At 41.1% G+C, this 21,625-nt stretch overlaps 1 protein-coding gene across 7 annotated transcripts in view; it reads left to right on the top strand.

Moving 5' to 3' along the window:
• Positions 1 to 21,625, top strand: part of EBF2 (EBF transcription factor 2) — a 215,706-nt gene that overhangs the window by 180,231 nt on the left and 13,850 nt on the right. For 4 of the 7 annotated variants that reach the window (XM_068974727.1, XM_068974724.1, XM_068974723.1 and 1 more), the window contains 4 exons: positions 12,432 to 12,520; positions 14,452 to 14,517; positions 15,169 to 15,346; positions 17,570 to 17,755. In XM_068974727.1, the coding sequence (XP_068830828.1) occupies positions 12,432 to 12,520; positions 14,452 to 14,517; positions 15,169 to 15,346; positions 17,570 to 17,755 (519 nt within the window). Of the gene's footprint in view, positions 1 to 12,431; positions 12,521 to 14,451; positions 14,518 to 15,168; positions 15,347 to 17,012; positions 17,016 to 17,569; positions 17,756 to 21,625 lie in introns of all 7 variants that reach the window. The other 3 variants (XM_068974729.1, XM_068974728.1, XM_068974725.1) reach the window with 2 other exon arrangements.

Here is a 21,625-nt window from a genome sequence, read left to right as displayed (position 1 = left end):
ATCCACTGAACTACCAGGGAAGTCCCTCACCTTAGTTTTCTCACCTAAAACTTGGAAGATATTTATCTCACTGGGAATATGAAATGTAGATATGCAAGTATATTTTGTATAGAAATACACAGATATGAACAAAATTTACTATTGTAAGTGTTTGGCTGTGGGATACATAATTTCTATGATAAGTTCTCTTTGGCTTCCTTCCTCACTGCTGTTTGATCAAGGGTGGACTTTTTTGCTGGCTTCCCAGGTGGCTCAGTGGTAAAGAATCTGTCTGTCAATGCAGGAGACACGGATTCAATCCCTGGGTTGGGAAGATCCCCTGGAGAAGGAAATGGCAACCCACTCCAGTATTCTTGCCTAGAGAATCCCATGGACAGAAGAGCCTGGGGGGCTCCAGTCCATGGGGTTGCAAAAAGTCGGACACGACTTAGCAACTAGCCAACAGCAGACTTTTTTGCAAGTGTTCTCTACTGTAGAAGGTGAATTCTTGAAAGACCCACCATATCATGCCTTTAGTATCTGGGTCTGGATTAGAAATCAGGGTTTTTAGGTGACAGAGAAGGCCAGGGCAGCCAGAGAGCATGTGTGCTCTCTGCAAGTGGTTTGAAGGGAAATGAGTTTTCAAAGGAAGAGCCGATTGGGCCCAGCTGGCTCACGTGCCAGCCAAAGAACTGCTTCCCAAGGTGTGTGGCTGAATATGGAAGCTGTCAAAACACCCTGGCTATGGAGACACCTATAGAAACCAAACAATTCACATCAACTCACCTCTTCCCCCCCAAAATCCTTATCTTTTATTGGTTTGCCAAAAAGTTCTTCTGGGTTTTTCATAAGATATCATGGAAATATAGCTTATGGAAAAACCTGAATGGACTTTTTGGCCAACCCAATACTTTAGCACAAACAAAGGTATTTGATTACTCTGTTCATTATTTGGGAGCAGGTGTTAATCAACAAGAAAGTAGACAAGATCAGGAAGCAGTTAGGTGGAGAAACAAAAAGCCTAGGTTATTCCACAGCCCCCCAAATCATACCCTGCACAGTCCCCTCCCTGGGGCTGGGCATGGGGTTCCACTGAGCCACACTGCACAGATGTGCACACCGGATTCAGATGTTAATAGCTCACCCACATCACATTTCTTCTTCTTTTTTTCCTATAGCATTATCCTGAAAAAGAAAAATCTCATTTAAGAAATGAATCTGATTTTTAGTTAAAAATACCCAATTCAGATATCAAAAACTGGCCTGAGTACAATTGTTCCCTGTTTGCACTAGAAACAGGTTGGATGAATAGCCCCCCTGGTAGCCTGCAGTTTTACTGAAGTTACCTCCACCCCCATCGCCTATAAAATTTGGATCCCTCATTTGGCTGAGCCTGAGGAATGATGTCTCCGTTGGAAGCCCCAGAATAGGGGGCCGTTATTTTGCTAGAGACGTCCCAGCCTCTTAATGGCCTGGTGCTCTCAGCTATAATATTCTAAATACATATTACAGAGAGCAGAGCATATTCATAACTGCTCCGTGGTGGCATTTAGATTTACCCTTGAAATTTATCTTTAATTTTTACAGTTGTCTCCTTAACCATGTATATTACTCCCTTCTTCAAACAATCTGTCTTGCTGCTGCAGTTTTTCTTGAAACCAAAGCGTAATTAAATATTAAATTAATATTTCATTTAAAATTAAATATCAGAGGCTTCCATCTAATCTTTCACTTGTGCACTGCTGGTTCTCACTTCGTGTTCTTGTCCCTATATCCACAAAGTCAGGTGCTGCTTCTTAATAATGTGTTCCTATATTGTCTTTGTTCTTTTTTTTAAAAAATTGGTGACACTGAATCTTCGCTACATTGAAACAGATGGAGACAGGGAGAGATTTCAGTGTAGCAAAAGTTAAAGACAATTCAACAGCCTATGGCTTCAACTCCACCCATCTCCATTTCTCGAAGAATTTCACTTTCATGAAATAAATAAATAATTGGCTTCCCAGGTGGCTCAGTGGTAAAGAATCTGCCTGCCAATGCAGGAGACTCGGGTTTGATCCCTGGGTCAGGAAGATCCCCTGGAGAAGCGAATGGCAACCGACTCAGGTATTCTTGCCTGGGAAATCCGAAAGACAGAGGAGCCTGGTGGGCTACCAGCTATGGGGTCGCAAAGAGTCAGACATGACTTAATGACTGAAGAACAGCAACAAATAAGTAATAGTCTTAGAATCATAATGCAAGAACTTACAGGGGGTCTGAGAAAACATTTAATCCAACTTTTTGTTTTTGCAGAGAGATAAACCAAAGTCTACCTACCTTTGAAGGTGGTAGACTTGGTCAAGGTTAGGAATTAAGGCAGATCCCAGACAAGGGACAGTTTTTTTCTCTATCACACCATCAAATGCTATGAAAAAATTGACCTTGGGAGCAGATAGCCTTGAATGTTGGACACCTAAGGAGTAAGGTAGATGATAGATGAATGGACGAGAAAATTGGGAGGATTGGGAGCAAGAGAGAGAAACCAAAATCATAGCACAAACAAGTCAGACCTCACAGAAATAAATACACGTGTGCATGCATGGGTAATTGCTTCAGCTGTGTCCAACTCTTTTTGACCCCATGGCCTGTAGCCCACCTGGCTCCTCTGTCCATGGGATTCTCCAGGCAAGAGTACTGGAGTATTGCCATGCCCTCCTCCAGAGGATCTTCCTGACCCAGGGATCGAACCTGATTCTCTTACATCTCCTGCACTGGCAGGCAGGTTCTTTACCACTAGCGCCACTTGGGAAGCCTCACAGAAATTAATATATAAGATCAAAGCACTTTGAAGACATATTCACTGAGGGAAGACCAGAAAAGACTTCCTAAAGGGGGCTGGAAGGCAGGGGCTAGTTTGCAGGCCTGTAAATTCCTCCCCAAGCAAGGATTTTATGCCTTCCTGTCCTGTCAATGGAGAGTAACTGTCTTAGATCAGCACCATATGGAGAGGTATTCTTTTTATTTCTTTTTTAACTTTTAATTTTGTATTGGGGTATAGCTGATTCACAGTGTTGTAACAGTTTCAGGTGAACAGTAAAGGGACATAGTGATACATAATCATGAATCCATTCTCTCCCAAACCCCACTCCCATCCAGGCTGCCACGTAACAGTGAACAGAGTTCCATGTGGTATCCAGTAGGTCCTTGTTGTTTATCCATGGAGGGATGTTCCTCAAGCAGGTTTTCTCTTGTGCCTGCATCTCAAAGTCCATTTTCTGATCTGGTACTTGCCTGGCAGCCACATTACATAGATTTGAGGTTTCCTGAGCAAGATTCTTTTTCCATTGCTTTCTTTAATTCTTGGAGAAGGTTGAGATTTAGAGTCAGGGCTGGAAGGATCCTTTAATTCTATGGCCTGGACCCCTCAGGGGCCCGTGGGCTCTGTGATGAAAGTGAAGACCCTCTGCTGCAGATGGATACACACAGATGCAGACAGACAACTAGGCTCAGGCCTTTTAGACTTTTGTCAGCCTGTTATTGGCCATCCGTAGGCTCCATGATGATCCTAGGTGCCAACTGAAGACTTACTAATGAAGAAAGCTGCAACCGAGATCAACATCCCAGAGTCACAGCCTGACAGAGTACTCAGATCTCCTTGCCCCCTCATTTTACTTGTCTCCTCTCAAATTTCTGCAAAGGAACTTGATCAGCCCTTGCTATTGCCATCTTGGTGGTCAGTACTTTTGTTGGTCAAAGGCAGAAATGACCACCTGCCTGCAAAGTCAATGCTGTCTTTGTTGAGGGTAGACCAGAATTCTAACCAGGAGTCCCCTTTCCATGTTGGCCATGGAAAGAACCTCTATTTCTGGGAAACTTAAGTAGAGGCAAAAACTGGGGTAAGCATTATCTGCTCTCCATGCCTCCTCTTAAGGAAAAAAACCAATCATATAGAATTTATCCATCTCACTAACCCTTTGGGAAAATTAATATTGAGCAACAGCCAGTTTTTTTTTTAAATGAGTGGTTCCCAGTAGATATTTTTAGTTAAATACTATTTACTTTAAAAAAGAAACCCTTCACACATTGCTTATGGTTTATATCTATTCATTGGGTCAAAGATATGTAAGCAACCTCATATATTATACCCGCAATCAAAATGAGAAATGACACATAAGATCCAGGCTCTCAGGAGAAATATTATGAAATCTCAAGGTATTGATGAAAGTTTTTCCAAGGCTGATCCAAATGGGATTTAGATTCTGTGGCAGTTGAAATGTGTATTATTAAACTCCTTAAGCAAACCCGGATGACTCCCAGTGGAGGATTAAGACATTCTATGTATAGCAAAGACGAAATTCTCATGTCTGAGTTTTCTCTATTGAATTCCCCCTTGATTAGCTTCTGTAATATTTAACTTCATGCCATGCCATAATTATTTAATAAAAGGTAAATATAAATTATATTTCAGTGGGGATTTGACCTTTTACCTTAATGTTAATGTTACCAAAGAAAGACATAGATAAATAGAGCCTATAGATCGAAGCCTATTTTTAATTTACTCCGTTTTTGCCTTGCCAGCTTTTCTCTGTGTCCCTCTCAGCCAAGAGGTTGGCAGGACTTCACGCCACCCCCGCACTCCATGTGGTAGCAGAGGCTGTAAATTCACACTGATGATGGCGGTTAATGATCTGTTGTCCCTTAGAGACAGTCTTGGGGCTGGTCTTGGGCACCTCATTAGCTAATTGAGGTTTACTTGGCTCGCATCAGGACTGAAAAGTCAGAGAACACCCAGGGAGGTGGGGAGTGGGGAAAGCTGGGACTCAAGGTGAGGCCGAAGTGATAGGATGCAAAGCAGCTGGTCCAGTGGGAAGTGAGTTTGGACCCAGAATAAAAACTTCAGTGCAACCCTGATTTTTTTTTTAAGATGTAGACCATTTTTAAAGTCTTTATTGAATTTGTTACAATATTGTTTCTGTCTTATATTTTGGATTTTGGGCCCAGAGGCATGTGGGATCTTAGTTCCCCGATCAGGGGTCGAACCTACACCCCCTGCATTGGAAGGCATGGTCTTAACCACTGGACCACCAGGGAGGTTCCCAACCCTGAGGTTTTAGAGGCTGAACTCTTGAGGGATTGACTGATTTTTCTTCTTACACTTTGGTGTTAACTAAACAGTTTGGGCTTCATGATTTTTACTTCAAAATTTCACTAAAGTGGCATGCTGTGTGTGTGCTCACGCACACATCTGTGTGATTATTCCCTGTCCGTATAGAAAACCCAGACATGAGAAAGTGTATTTCACCATGTTTCTCATCTTGGATACACACAGAACCCATCCACAGCATATGCCTAGAAAGTCTGGCAGGGGCCTCCAGAAAACACTCAACATGAGAAAGAGATGAGTATGTCTATTTTGCTTCATCAGCTTAAAATGTGAATTGCTAATTCCATGTGGTCAGGAGCACCTGCTGTTTCTGATGGAGATGAGGAGTCTGGATGAGTGGGCAGATGAGATAAACCAGACATCACCCTGGTGTCCTGGTGGTTTTCATCTAACAGGGACAACGGTGGGTACAACTGTGTGATAAAGTTTACCAAAGAGAGGGCTTCCCTGGTGGCTCAGTGGTAAAGAACTTGCCTGCCAACGCAGGAGATGTAGGTTCAATTCCTGGTCCAGGAGGATCCCACACACCTCGGGGCAACTAAGCCTGTGTGCCACAGCTACTGAGCCTGTGCTCTAGAGCCCTGGAGCCGCAACTACCGAAGCCCTCGTGCCCACCAGTCTGAGCTCTGAAACAAGAGAAGTCACCACAGTGAGAAGCCTGAGTACCACAGCTGGAGAGTGGCCCCTGCTCGCCACAGCTAGACAAAAGCCCATGCAGCAACGAAGACCCAACACAGCCAAAAATAAATAAAGTTATATAGAAATAGCGGCTATGAAAGAGAAAGCATTCTGTGTGCTAATTAGAGCCCAGCTTTAGCAGATTACTCTGTGAGCGGCAGGAAGGACCTAGGAATAAGGATATTAGTGGCAGGCTGAGGATAGACCCTAGGGCTTCGCTGAGAGGGGGTGAGAATTTGGTAACAATGAAGATGGTAGGGAAGGGACAAGGACAGTCATGGAGACAGTGGGGACCTTGGTTGGGGATGGCTAGATTCTCTATCTTATGGGTTATTCCCTTACTTTATGGTCAACGTGGTGTAAGCATGCTGTTGTTGTTAGCTGCTCAGTCATGTCTGACTCTTTGCGACCCCATGGACTGTAGCTCACCAGGTTACTCTGTTCATGGAATTCTCCAGGCAAGAACACTGGAGAGGGTTGCCATTCCCTTCTCGAGGGGATCTTCCCAACCCAGGGATCGAACTCATGTCTCCTGTATTGGCACGTGGATTCTTTACCACTAGCACCACCTTGGAGCTGCATTTAAAATAGGGATAAAATGCATGTTATAGGGTTGTAATGAGGATTAAATGAGCGAATATACGTAAAAGGTATTAGCATAATGCCTGTAACATAGTAAGCTTTCAGTACATTCTAACAGCTATCATAACAATTTTCATTGTTGAATATTATAGCCACTAAAAGTCCTATTATTAAAGAAAAAGTCTTCAGAAATTGCTGACATTATAGTGTTAAGCAGGGAAAAAACAGTTTACGGAATGATTCAATTACACCCACAGCTATTCTTACATGTGTTTCTGGGTGAGATGGTAATATGAGTGCGTGTGTCTGTGCTCAGTTGCTTCGGTCGTGTCTGACTCTTTTGCAACTCTATGGACTGTAGCCCGCCAGGCTCCTCTGTTCATGGGATTCTCCAGGCAAGAAAACTGGAGTGGGTTGCCATGCGCTCCTCCAGGGGATCTTCTGGACCCAGGGATCAATCCGTATCTCTCCTGTCTCCTGCATTGGCAGGCAGGTTCTTTACCACTAGCGCCACCTGGGAACATGAGTACAAGTGTTTAATTGGCCCCCATCCACAATTTATTGAAGGATATTTTCAAGAAAGCATAAAAATAAGGGAGACCTGGTATTCGTGTGTGAAGCTAAACTGGTCTCATCATAATGCCAAAGATTCTGTGTCCTTGTGCTTGCAGGCGGGGTTCCCATGACATTCTGCTCATGGGAACAGATGAGGCAAGCCAAGAAATCAGGGAGAACCCTGACAAAACCTCCCAGGTGCCCCCCTCAGGGTAAGGACAAGTGACACAGCAAAAACTTGATCTAGAATGCAAAGAGAATACTCAACAATTCTGTGTTCAGAGAAGGTGTCACTAATGTGTGAGGAAGACAGAAAGATATCCTCTTATTTCAAGGGCCCCGACAGAATTCGATTCTTATTCCTACTAAAATAACCTGACTGCTGGAGAACTGGATCGGTCAAGAATGGAAATGTTATGGTTCCACAGGACCACTGGTTAGCAGAAAAAGTGGTTTAAACATACAGTATCTGAATTATTGTTAATATGAGGACATGGTTTAACAGAAATATGGAAATTAATGTCTAAAAGAGACAGATCATAGAAAATCTAGTAATAGGAATATTAGCTGAGGAGGATAAACCATCAACAAAAATGTAAAGGTAGACAGAATGAGGTGGAGGAATTAAAGGTAAGCAACATTTTATATATGTGGAGGGGCTCCATAGACTCAAGCAATTAGGAAAAGCAAAATATTTTCAGAGAAAGTCAGAGGTACTATTCTAAATTAAAATAGAGTGTTCATCTTCCTAGTCACTAGAGAAAATATATATACATTAAAAACCTATTAGACATACAAGGAGCATGTGGAAGGGTAAATTTATAGCAGCAATTATGTAGAAAAGATGTTAAATAATATGATCAAAAAGATATATTAAATAATACATTTAAAGCATTTCCCATGGAACACAGACAAGACTAATATGAATTCACAAAAAAACTTAATAAATTCCAAAAGGCAGATATTCTGTACACCACCTTTTTGAATCCAGTGCAATTAATTAGAATAAATAATTAACAATTTAATACTCAATCACCTAGAAATTTTAGGATATTCTCTTTGGAACTAAAGGAAGACAAAATTAGAAATAGGACTGTTCAGAAAGTGTAACAAAGTTGGTTACTATGGGGAGAGTCATAAATAGGAGATTAGAAATTTTAAGCAAATACTATAATAAAATATATGCTAAAACATTTAAAACCTTAATGAAATGCATGATTTCTTTTTTTTTAAATAATTTTATTTCTTATATTTGTTTTTGGCTGTGCTGAGTCTTCATTGCTGCACGGCCTTTCTCTAGTTGCGGTGAGTGGGGGCTACTGTCTAGTTGTAGTGCGTGAACTTCTCATTGCGGTGGCTTCTCTTGTTGCAGAGGACGGGCTCTAGGGCATACAGGCTTCAGTGACTGTGGCACAGGGGCTCTGTAGTTGCCGCTCCCAGGCTCCAGAGCACAGGCTCAGTAGATGTGGTGCACAGGCTTAGTAGTTCTGCAGCATGTGGGGCCTTCCCAGATGAGGGATTGAACCTGTGCCTCTTGCACTGGCAGGTGGATTCTTTACCACTGAGCCACCAGGGAAGCCTGCAATGCATGACTTTTTGATGGCTGATGGCTGTGTGGTGTCAGTAGCATGAGACTGCCATATCTTGAATGGGAGGAGTCTATGGGCCATTCATGTGGACATTTCCAGCCAATACTTGGAAATATAAGGCTGAGTTTTGGGCAAGTTACCTGAACTGCAGATAAAGATTTGTGACAGGATGTAGCTTGACATGGGAATCATGTGAGCACTCATGAGGTTGCTGAGGAAGAAGGTATAGGCAAGCAGAAGACTGCCTTGGCCACAAGAAACATCAGCATTTTTTGTTGCCTTGGCCACAAGAAGCATCAGATGGACAGAGGAAGAGCAGTCCTCAAGGTAGGCTGAGATGGCTTGACTAGAGTGGTAGGGGTGAAACAGGGCAGTGTGCATTCAGGAAAGTCAGTGAGTAGACACATTGCCAGCAGCAGAGTGGTGTCAAATGCTAACTTGAGTTTAAGGTAAGAATGGAAAAATTCCTCTTGGTTTGGCTAAGGTGTTATTGGTGACTTTGAAAAGAACAATTTCACTGGGGTTCTTTCTAACTTTTAGTCAAGAGATACTACGCATGCTATATAAATTTTATAGTACATAGGATAAAATATAGAAAGCTTCTCAGTTTATTTTTCAGAGTGGGTATAAAATAAAAATCAATCAGAAGCCAACAACGCCATGCACAGTACCCCAGTTATTAATATGGGCACACAAATCCCAGCAATAATAACAGTAACAGATGCTTGTTGAGGGCTCAGAATGTGCCAGGTGCCATTCTCGGTGATGTAATTGATTTCATCCCCACACCAGCAATCGTAAGAAAATATTAACGAATTGCCTTCAGAAATATACTAAGCAATTTATATACTGCATCCATGAGTTGCCATTTAATTGTGAAATATTGAGAAATATATTCTAAGGGGGCTTCCCTGGTGGCTCAAAGGTTAAAGCGTCTGCCTGCAATGCGGGAGACCAGGGTTCGATCCCTGGGTCGAGAAGATCCCCTGGAGAAGGAAATGGCAACCCACTCCAGTATTCTTGCCTGGAGAATCCCATGGAGGGAGGAGCCTGGAGAAGATTTCATATGACTGTAATTTTCTAAAATTCTAAGAATTTCTGATAAAAGCCCTTATCAAAGCATGATAACTAAAGTGAAAATGTTAGTCACTTGGTCGTGTCCAACTCTTTGCATCTTCATGGACTATAGCTTGTCAAGCTCTCTTGTCCATGGAATTCTCTAGGCAAGAATACTGGAGTGGGTAGCCATTCCCTTCTCCAGGAGATCTTCCTGACTCAGGGACTGAACCCAGTTCTCCTGCATTGCAGGCAGATTCTTTACCATCTGAGCCACCAGGGAAGCCCATGATATATACTATTTATAAATAAATTTAAAAAATGATAACTAATATTTATCTCAAATAGCCAATATCACATTTGGTATGGAAGTGTGTCATTCCCATTTAAAGGGGGGCAAAAAGCAAGAATATCTACTATCATCCTTTTTTCAGATACTTTTTGGGAAGTTTCAGCCAATATAAGGATGAGATTAAGAGAACTAAGTGGAATTAATATACTTATCAAAAGAAAACAAGCTGATCATGAAGTGTAGATGCTCGGAATGTTCAAGCCTAAGAATAAACAGGAAAAAAATACATCTGTCAGGGGTTCCTATTGGTTAAGATCTTTTATTGCAAAGAACTGTACTGGGAACATGATATACACTGTTTCATTTAATTTTGACAGCAAACCCATGAGCTAGATTTTAAACAGAAGCTCACAGAAATTAATGGTAGAGCTGGATTCAAACCCAAGATCCACTTGACTCTAAAGCTGATTCTCTTAATGACTATACTGTTTACTGCCACATACTACCCATCACACACTGCCTGTGCAGACACATAAAACCCAAAGTTTTTCTAGGTGCTAGCAAAACTCATAGAAAATGTGATGAGGGAGTAATCATATTCACAATAAAATCGACAGACGATGAAATACATAGCAAAAAACACTTACTACCTAAATAGTGAGCAGTACACATTTTACTGGTAGACCTAAAGATTTCATATAGCTATGTATATGCAAACACCCCCTTACCCATGTGTGTGTGTATTTGCCAGCTCTTGGAGCTGGGATGGTCTTTCTACCTATAATACCTAAGAACAAATTTGGATATGTTATTGCAACATGGTGATAGAATGTTAAAAATATTAATATGTAAAGTGTTTTTACAAGTTAAAAAAGGCCTATTTCTCAAAAGAGCGCAGAAAGTATTAATAAGCAGCTCATAAAAGAAGAAATCAAAATGTTCAGCAAGTATAAGAAAAACCTCTTCAACCTCACTGATGAATAAAGAAATAAGTTTAAATGACCACATGCCCTGCTGGAGGGAGTATAAATTTATATATTCTTCTAAGGAGTGATTTGACAGTATGTGTAAAAGGCCTTAAATATGAATCATAATTTTTGGTCTAGTAATTCTAGTTCTTGGAATTTTCCAATTGAAATAATCAGAGTTATGCACAAAGGGTAATTATTGCTCTGATTTTTATAATAGTGAGAAATTAGGACCCTGTTAAATACCAAACATTAGGAAGCCATTTAAATAAATTACAGACCATGTCATGGAAAAAATATGCAGGAATTTTAAATAATGTTATAAAAGAATATTTAATAACCTGGGGAAAAGTTTGATATATTGTTAAATGAATAAAAAGTAGGTTATGTAACAGTGTGAATAGTATGTCTCTGAATAATTTTTAGTTTGTGTGTGTGTTTAAATCTTGGAGGATATTATACAAAAGTGTTAACCCAGATCATCTCTAAAATGATGAGATTATGGATGATTTTATTTTTCCTTCTATATTTAAAAATTTTAATAATTTCTTTAAATAAAAGGTATTGCTTTGAGAATTCAAGTGATAGCAACAAATATTCATAAACCATATATGCAAAAAGGAAGATTAAAAAGAAAATACACCCTCCTGTGTTTACTGCTGCCTAATGGGAGTGCAGGTGATTATTATTTTATCCTTTGTCTCTTTTTCCTTTACTTTGATCATGTATTAATGTTAAAACCATAAAATTTAAGCAACCAAACTTTTAAAAAGTAAAGAAAGAGAGGAAGAAAGACAAAGGATAAAGGATCAGTCCCTCAAAACTCCTCAGCACAGTAGAAGTGCTGAAATAAGTCCTTCCTTCATTCATTCACTCTCTCACTCATTTCACAATTGCTGACAGTAAGTGCCAACTATGTGCCAGGCACTGTCTCTAACAATGAGAACACAGGAGCAAAGTAAGTGTGAGTTCTCTTACGGAACTTGCAGTATCTCATGGACCCTGACATGAAGTGAATGTACGTGTAACAAAATATAATTGAAAATTCTGGAATCATATTATGCATAAGAACAGAGTTTTGTAAACTCACAGAAGATTTATATGTGTATAAATATAAATATTTAAGAGCATAATTAAGAAAAAGTGATATTTAGGAGAAGAATTACTAGATGATGGAGACATTGGGGAAAAGGCAAGGAGGGAAGAAAGGAAAGTCATGGAAAGGTATTAACACTTTATTGTCTTCATAAGAAACTGGGATGGGATATGATTGATTGTGTAATGTTTCTGAGTAGTTGAGAGTGAGCAAAGAATGATAAGTGTGTGCACTGAAGGCAGAAATGATAAAGTAATTATACTAATCTTGACATTTGGAGACATCATTCTAATGACTAAATTACTATTAATTCTAAACTTATAAATGTGAATTAACCAGTGTCAATAGCAAAAATCCTTAACTGTTTGAAACCACTGTGTCAATTCTTAGAAAGATAATATCAGAACCTTTTGTATTATCCATAGCAGACTTAACCAGATACCTTGCTCTATAGCCAGTTTACATCCTCAAGAAGAGGACTTTTGTTTTTCAGCATTAAATGAACCCACCATAGACTATGGCTTTCAGAGACTGCAGAAGGTCATCCCAAGACATCCTGGAGATCCTGAGAGATTAGCTAAGGTAATACACTTTGGAAAATGACATGTGAAAACCTTCTTGTAAAATTTCAGTAAACTTAGATAAACCTAGAGACTAAGGTCTCTTTAAAATTAAATTAGGCATCCCTTGTCTGACATACAAACTTCCAATTCTAAATGAGTGATTTCTGGGGATCTAATGTGCAGCATGGTAACTATAGTTAATAGTCCTATATTGTATACTTGAATAGGTCTTAACAATTATCACCACAAAATGAAAACAAAAAAGGTAATTACTGTGAAGGGGATGGAGGTGGTAACTAACAGTATTGTAGTAATCATTTCACAATATACATGTGGCTCAAATCATCATGCTTTATAGCATCAACTTACACATGTTGTATGTCAATAATATCTCAAAAAAAGCTGGGGGGAATCAGTAAATAAAGGAGTATGTAATTTCTGGATGTTTATAGCTCTATAAATATTATAATATTACTATATACTGTTTTTTACAAGAGAAACTACACGTTCAACATCCAGTACAGTAACTCCCAGCTTGCTGGGCTGTTGGGCCTGTAAGATGAGGCTGGTCCAAATTGAGATGTCCTATAAAACACACACCAGATTGAAAAGACTTAGTATGAAAAAAAAAGAATACAATCTGTCTCATTAATTACATGTTGAAATGATAATATTTTGCATGTACTGGGTTAAATAAAATATAATAAAAATTAAATTAGGCCTTGAAATTGGGCTGAGCTTGAGGTACAAGATGCTCATAAAATATCTACTAACTATGAAATATGTTATGATGAATCTCTGAGCAAATACAAAATCTGAAAATTTGGACCTGTGAGTATTCAACGTATAAAACACTGCCAACTTCATGAAAAATAAATAATTGAATAATTGTCTGAAAGTATAAGTTCCCATTCATTTTTATTTAAATCTAATTTTATTAACCCATAATTACAGGGACATATTAACCCACAATTAAGTATTCACTGAGGGCCCAGCACATACACAGATATTCATGGAAGTGAAAAACACCCATATATTAATAAATTTCTATGAAATGTATCCCTTTTAAATGAACTTGCTCACAAAAATCCTATTGTAAATCTGGCCCATTATTTTCACTTTCTTAATGTAAAAATCAATCAGTTTATTAGGTATTGATTAATGAGAAATTATGAAGTTTCAGCATTTACATTTGCCCTTTAAGCACAAACATTACAAAATTCCATCTTCTCTTTTCTGTAGTGAGTGAAATTCAAGTACTGCAATTGCTGCTCCATTGCACCTTTATTTTCCTCTCAGAAAAATCCCCAGCCCCTCCATTAAATTAGATGATATCTGGAAAGTAGGTTAATAGCAATTTAAAAGGCTGTTAAAAACAGGAGGTAGAAAAGACACAATGAGAGGAAAGGGATTACTGATTACTAATTCTCTCTGGTTAAAGTGAACAGGGGGGAATATTACTGAAAGAATTCATCTTTATTAGAGTAAAATTTTGCAGAAGGCATTGCCAAGATCATTTCAGGACTCTGGACAACTCCTTGGCAAGCGGTTCAACTCAGGCCAATCAATCAATTTGAGAATATTTGGTTAATTAGAGTACCAGATTTTTTTTAATGGAACAGTCTGAAAGTAGTTTTTAATGGAACTCCCATGACATTACTAATGTTAACTGACTCCACCCTTAATCTGGTTGCTTTTTGTCTTGGTAGCCCAGCTCTTTATGGAGCCTTTTCAGTGAGATGAATTTCATGCAGATACATGTATATAGAGAGGAGTTTATATGTGTAATTATTTATTTTCTACCTGTCCAAACGAATAGAAGACATCATGGCTAGTTACTTACTTTTTAGGGGGATGCCTGGACTTTTGATTTTTATAGGTAATTTTCCTTTGTGTTGGCCAGTTGAGGTTTTACCTTTGCTGATACCCAGCTTTCTTTTCTTTTTCCAGGAAATGCTATTGAAAAGAGCTGCAGATCTGGTGGAGGCGCTCTATGGAACACCACACAATAACCAGGTTAGAAGTTCACATCCTACACTCTCTTGAGATTGATTCTTTTCTTTTCTTTTTAATTGAAGTATACTGATCCCTGGGCTGGGAAGATCCCCTGGAAAAGGGAAGGGCTACCCACTCCAGTATTCTTGCCTAGAGAATTCCATGGACAGAAGAGCCTGGCAGGTTACAAAGAGTTGTAAAGAGTCGGACCCAACTGAGTAACTCACTTTTTTCACACAGTTTATATAGTTGATTAAGCCCAATTCCTCACTTGATAGCCCAAATGGTAAAGAATCCACCTGCCAGTGCAGGAGACACAGGAGACATGGGTTCAATCCCTGGGGGGTGAAGATCCCCTGGAGGAGAGTATGGCAACCCACTCCAGTATTCTTGCCTGGGAAATCCCTTGACAGAGGAGCCTAGGGGGCTATAGTCTATGAGGTCAGAAAGAGCTGGACACAACTGAACACACAGCTACCAGCACAGTTGATTTACAATGTTATGTTAGTTTTAGGTGTACAGAAAAGTGATTCAGTTACACACACATATATATATATATATATATATATCTTTTTTCAGATTATTTTTCCTTCCAGGTTATTGCAAAATATTGAGTATAGTTTGACTCCTACTGCTCAATTCAAACACTCACCTCCACCTGCCATTTTGTAGGACATCATTCTGAAGCGAGCCGCGGACATTGCTGAAGCCCTCTACAGTGTCCCCAGGAATCCCAGCCAGATCCCAGCTCTCTCCAGCTCCCCAGCTCACAGTGGCATGATGGGCATCAATTCATATGGCAGCCAGCTCGGGGTCAGCATCTCAGAGTCAACACAGGGAAACAATCAAGGTACTGCCTTTCTCAGACTCAAAATACAAACATCTTATGCATTTAAAAGACTGGCTCTGCTGGAGCTGGAAGAAGTGAACGTTTGATTCTTATGTCATGAAAAGAGTGTGTCCTACTCACAACCAGGCAAATCAAAATGATTGCCTGAAGGAAACCCAGGAAAAATGCTCCATCAAAGTGATTCAAAGTACCAGAGAGGATCCAACTCTCTCTCTGAGCCCACCTGTGTGTCTATCCATACTTGTTTTCCTCCTAATAAACACTTTACTTGTCCCACGACTCAAAAAAAAAAAAAAGGTGCCCAGATAAGCAATGCAGTCATTGGATTATCTCAACATTAGATGTATTGTTAGATTCTCAGCTTTATAAGTACCAGGTAGAGTCCTTCCATGGAAATATTTAAGGATATGATGAAGCATTATGAATTTAGAAGAGTTTAGGCTTACTGCAGCCAGATGTACAGGTATTATTTGAATAAAATGTACACTTCTGCTATTGATAACGGAAAGCAGAGTTATTGCCATTTTTGTTACCTGCACCCAAATTGCTAGTACTAAGGGTGGATGGCTTATATTTGTTTGGTAACCTCTGTTTGTATATTGTCTCATATATGAATATATACAAATGTATGCAAATATATGGGAAACTCTGGTGGCTCAGTGGTAAAGAATCCGCCTGCCAATGTAGGAGATGTAGGAGATGCAGGTTCGACCCCTGTGTTGGGAAAGATCTCCTGGAGGAGGAAATAGCAACCCACTCCAGTATTTTTGCCTGAGAAATTCCATGGACAAAAGAGCCTGGAAGCTTCAGTCCATGGGGTCGCAAAGAGTCGGACACAACTTAGTGGCTGAACGCACACACACATACATACAAATATGTATAGACAGCAACACAGCTAACTGTGCTTTCACATGTAAAACATATTGTGTAAAGATTTTTGTCACTGAGATTGATTTCATTAAGGTGCTAGACTTATCATAAGTCATTTTTTTAAAAGGAGTAAATGTTTCTACTGATATCCCTAACCTTGGGATCATTTTCTTTCTAATTTTATGCATCCATTACAAGGGAATTCCTCACTCTCATGCCTAGGGCAAGTTCTTCTTACAGAAATGTGGGTGGGACATTATTACCTTTTGTCCCCCCAAATTTGTGTCATTTCTTTAGTACCCTAGAGACAGTTATCCAACGTAAGTTAGTTCAGGCTAGATTAGGTGATGTCTCTGCTAGGGTTTCAGAAATATGGGGAGAAGCAATTCTACTTATGGACTGGCTCTCCCTTGCATTCCATTGCTGATGCTTCCAAGTCTTTGGTCAAAGGACAGCCCATTTAGATGAACTTGTCAATGCATTTTGAAAACACTCCCCACCTCACCCAACAGGGCATGGTAACAACTTCAAACTTCTATAGCTGTGATCAGTAGAATGCTAGTGGCCCTTGCGATGTTACTAGAATGCCTCTTCCTTACCACACCCAGAAAAGATGCTCTGGTCTGTGAAATTTGGGAAACACTAGGTTAGCAAAGTTAAACCAGTTTATTTATTCTCTGTTATTGCTCAGTTGCTAAGTCATAGCCAACTCTTTGTAACCCCATGGACTGCAGCACAACAGCCTCCTCGATTCTTCACTGCCTCCTGGAGTTTGCTCAGATTCATGTCCATTGAGTCGGTGATGCTATCTAAACCATCTCATCTCTCCCGCCCCTATCTCCTTTTGCCTTCAATCTTTCCAAGCATCAGAGCCTTTTCCAATGAGTCAGCTCTTCGCATCAGGTGGCCAAATTATTGGAGCTTCAGCATCATGTATGAATCTTCAATGAATGGCCACAGTATGCACCATCTTCCAAGCTTCATTTGACCAGAGAATGCTTTTCTCAGTGACACCCATCAGTATCTCAGAGGGCTTTAGTGTTACATGAGATATGATTTGGGAGATGTCACTGCACACTGCCCCTTAGTCAACCACTCCTCAGTGTGAGTTGGAGATGTTGACTGCAAATGGGAGAGAGGAGGAAGGTTTTGTACAGAATGGGGAAGAGATAGGAAGGTATGAAAAGTCTGAAGACAAACGGAAGACTTTCCCCTACAGCCCACAGTCAGCCTGGTGGAATTCTATAGACTGGGAGCTTTGTGCACCTACGCCACCATATTTGGTCTCTGCTGTGTGTGTGAGTGCACCTGTGCATACAGGCTCATTTATCTGGGCTTCTCTTTGTTGTCCAGGATACATCCGCAACACGAGCAGCATCTCTCCACGGGGCTATTCTTCCAGCTCCACCCCTCAGCAGTCTAACTACAGCACCTCCAGTAACAGCATGAATGGCTACAGCAACGTCCCCATGGCCAACCTGGGTGTTCCAGGGTCACCGGGATTTCTCAACGGCTCCCCCACCGGCTCCCCTTATGGAAGTAAGTGCCTTGTTCCTCAGGCCCCTCTCCCTGCCTCTCCGTCCCTGGGTTTTACTGTCTAGCCTTTTGAGAGAGAGTAGCATATCTACATTTCAGACTCACGGAGGTGTGGTCCCATTTCCTGATGAAACATCCTTCCTACCATTTGTACCTCTTCTTTAGTGGACTTGGGCTTATTGGTTTGTGCTGTGCTATGTCGCTAAGTCACTTCAGTCATATCTGAGTCTTTGTGATCCCATGGACTGTAGCCAACCAGGCTCTTCTGTCCATGGGATTCTCTAGGCAAGAATACTAGGGTGGGTTGCCATGCTCTCTTCCAGAGGAGCTTCCCAACCCAAGGATCAAACCTGCATCTCCTGAATTGGCAGAGGGTTCTTTACCACTAGTACCACTTACTCAAAACCTTTCAAGAGAAAGAAAAGGAGTGAAACTATTTATTCCCTTTTTACAGAGAAGCAGTAGATGTGATTTGTGTGGATGGGAACGAGGAATTAAGACTCCATTTCAGTTAACATGCCATATACTTTTAAAAATTTTATTTGGCTGTGCCAGGTCTTAGTTGTGGCACACAAGATCTTCAGTTCCTTGACCAGGGCTCATTGAACCTGGGCCCCCTCCACTGGGGCCGTGCAGTCTTAGCCGCTGGACCACCAGGGAAGTCCTTCTGTATACTCTTCATTAGGCACTTTCAGATATAGTGTTTTATTTAATCTCGACAAGAACTCTCTGAGGTCAGTATTACCTTCTTGTCATCTGCAAGGAAGTTTAGGTACCCAGCAGTTAACTGACTTACCCAAGATCACACAGCTAGGATACAGCAGGGCAAGAATCTGGACAGAGCAGATAGCTTCAGTTTTTCTGTGTAACACATCATCTCCCTTCTCACTTTGCTACATGGCTCTTACCTCCCTTATGTACCTCCAGAGAGATGGAACTTGACTGCTGATGACTGTGTAATATATGGGGGCAGAAGCTCTTAATCTTAATCTGTGGGTTAACTGCAAGCTAGATGTTCCGTGTGCATGCTAAGTTGCTTCAGTCGTGTGCAACTCTTGGTGACCCCATGGACTGGAGCCCACCAGGCTTCTCTGTCTGTGGGATTCTCCAGGCAAGAATACTGGAGTAGGTTGCCATGCTCTCCCTCTAGGGGATCTTCCTGACCAAAGGATTGAACTTGTGGTTTTTACATCTCCTGCATTGGCAGACAGGTGCTTTACCACTAGTGCCACCTGGGAAGCCTAAGATGTTCTAGGAAGTTATGAAAACTCATTTGCATGGCACTGGGAGGGGGGGGGGCTTGTAGAATGGTCCCAGGAGGCTGAGAGAAGATGCTTTTCATACCCCAGAAAGGGACCACTTCAGGGCAAAGTATAAGCCGTCCTGTAGAGTCTGAAGATTGAGTGACATGTCCATAAAATGCCACACCTGATTGCAAGGCTCTGCTGAGAGCCCTCTGTGCAGCTCTCTCTGCTGAGAATTCTAGTGCAGCTCGGGACATCACGTGCTCAGGTCTGGAGGCCGCCGCTCTGTTTTTGGGCCTCTGGTTCCCTGGGGACACTCGCCCAGGAGGTATTTCTGGATTATCTGTTTGATTCATTACACTCAGCACTCTGCTCTGTGTGGTGAAGGTACAGTAACAAGTCACAGAGGTAGCAGAGGTTGGTTCTTCCAGGACAACGAAACTCTTGTTATTGCAGATGTTACTGAAAGACTGTGGTGGGGCGGGGGGTCTGGCTACTCACCGCTCAGAAGCCGATAGACAGGCCAAATTGGTGGAAAGGAAAATTTGCTTTATTTCAGATGCCAGCAACCAGGTGGGGTTGGGGGAGGGTGGCACACGTCTGTCCAAAGGCTGACTCCACTACCCCTCCTCCCACTGACAAACACTGGGTCAAGAGCTTTTATAGACAGAAGGTGGGCAGGGTGGGGACAGAACTAAACCTAGAAACAGTAGTCAGCTCTGACAAGTCAGCTTCAGATTGGTCATTGGTAGTCTGACCAGCATCATCTTGACTGTTTCAGGTACAGTAAATCTTTAGTTCTAGAGTCCATTTGTTCCCATTTCTCTGTGGCCAGTTCTCAGAATTGTGGCAGCTCATGTCTGGGTACAGTCTGATCATCATGTAGTGACTTCTCCACCTGGTGTTTCAGTATCTATAAGACAGCTCACAGGGTAGGACTCAGAATATTATCTATGGCCCTTGAGAAAGAACTGAAAGTCCTTGACTCTGCTCAATGACTACATTATTATTATTTAGTGTCCTCTGTTTTCCTTTGTTTCCACATTACTCTGATTAAACTTATTCTTTGACTAAAGTTTTCCACAGACAGAAAGGCAGGCAGAGGACATGGAGTGGAAAGGGCTGTTTCACAAAGACATGCGTTCTGCGTTGTGACCTGTCAGATGGTCCAGGTCAATTAGATCAGAGGGACTGAGGCAAACAAATGGTTGTTTGCTTCATTTATTTCCTTACTTGTTTTTACCTTCTCTTGTTCCAAAAATGTATAGGGGGGAATATTAATAGTCATAAGAGCAGTATGAAAGTATAAAATGGAAACTATAAGAAAAAAAACGTGGATAGGAAAATTAGATGAATCCAAGTGTTAGTGTGGATGCCTTTGGGTCTGTTCAAGGGAGTCATTAACTTGGTTCAGAGGCTTACAACAGCGGTCCCCACCCTTTTTGGCATGAGGGACCCGTTTCGTGGAAGACAATTTTTCCATGGACTAGGGGGGCAGGGAATGGTTTTGGGATGATCCAAGCACATTATACTTACTTTGCACTTTATTTCTATCTTGCAGCCATCTCAGGATATTCCATTTTGATTTTAGGGTTAGGGTCACACTCCTGTGAGAGTCTAATGCTGCCACTGAACTGACAGGAGGCAGAGCTCAGGCGGTAAGGCAAGCGATGGGGAGCGGTTGTAAATACAGAGAAGCTTTGCTCCCTTGCTGTTGCTCATCTCCTGCTGTGCAGCCCAGTTCCTAACAGGCCATAGACCAGTTCCTAACAGGCCATAGACCAGTACTGGTCCTGGGGATTAGGGACCCCTGGCTTACAAGATAGTAAGGCAAAGAGAGAAACACCATTTGTTATAAAATTCTACATCCACACATTAGTAGTAATAGTAGTAGTCAAAGCTCAGGAGAAACTTGATTTTTCAGTGGCTGAGACCTTGGAGAGATTCTCCCATGCATCCATGTGGAGAGCGGACCCCATGTGCAGAAGGGACCACATCTTAATAGACCCTACAAGGGATGCAAGGGCAGAAGAACCACTGTGTAAATAACGTGCCATGATAACGGTCACAACAGTACAAGTAATTTACAGTTACATTCAACCTTACAGTCCAACAAGCATGCTCACACACGAGTCCAGTCAGATCTTCACAAGAACCTTATGAAAGGGGCTTCCCAAGTGGTGCTAGTGGTAAAGAATCCACCTGCAATGCAGGAGATGCAAGAGACATGGGTTTGATCCCTGGGTCGGGAAGATCCCCTGGCAGAGGACATGGCAACCCACTCAAGTACTCTTACCTGGAGAATCCCATGGACAGTGGAGCCTAGTGGGCTACAGTCCATAGGGTTGCAAAGAGTCAGACACAGCTGAAGTGGCTGAGGATGTACACATGGATATAATAATTCATTATGTGTATATAATTAACGTATTTATATAATTATATTCATTAATATAATTTATTTTACTAGTGTCATCATCATTTTCCCTTCTAAGACATGAAGGGTTATTAACTGACTTACTCAAGGGCTCATGGCCAATAAACAGTAAAAAATGGGGCTAGAACATGTGTCATCAGTTCCAGGATATCATGTTTTTAAATTATTCAATCATATTAAAGATATTTCAGGTAT

Source organism: Capricornis sumatraensis, chromosome 6, assembly GCF_032405125.1.
Source record: "Capricornis sumatraensis isolate serow.1 chromosome 6, serow.2, whole genome shotgun sequence".
Classification (NCBI taxonomy): Eukaryota; Metazoa; Chordata; class Mammalia; order Artiodactyla; family Bovidae; genus Capricornis; species Capricornis sumatraensis.
Note: the sequence above shows the minus strand (reverse complement) of the source record. Positions and strands in the feature narration are given on the sequence as shown.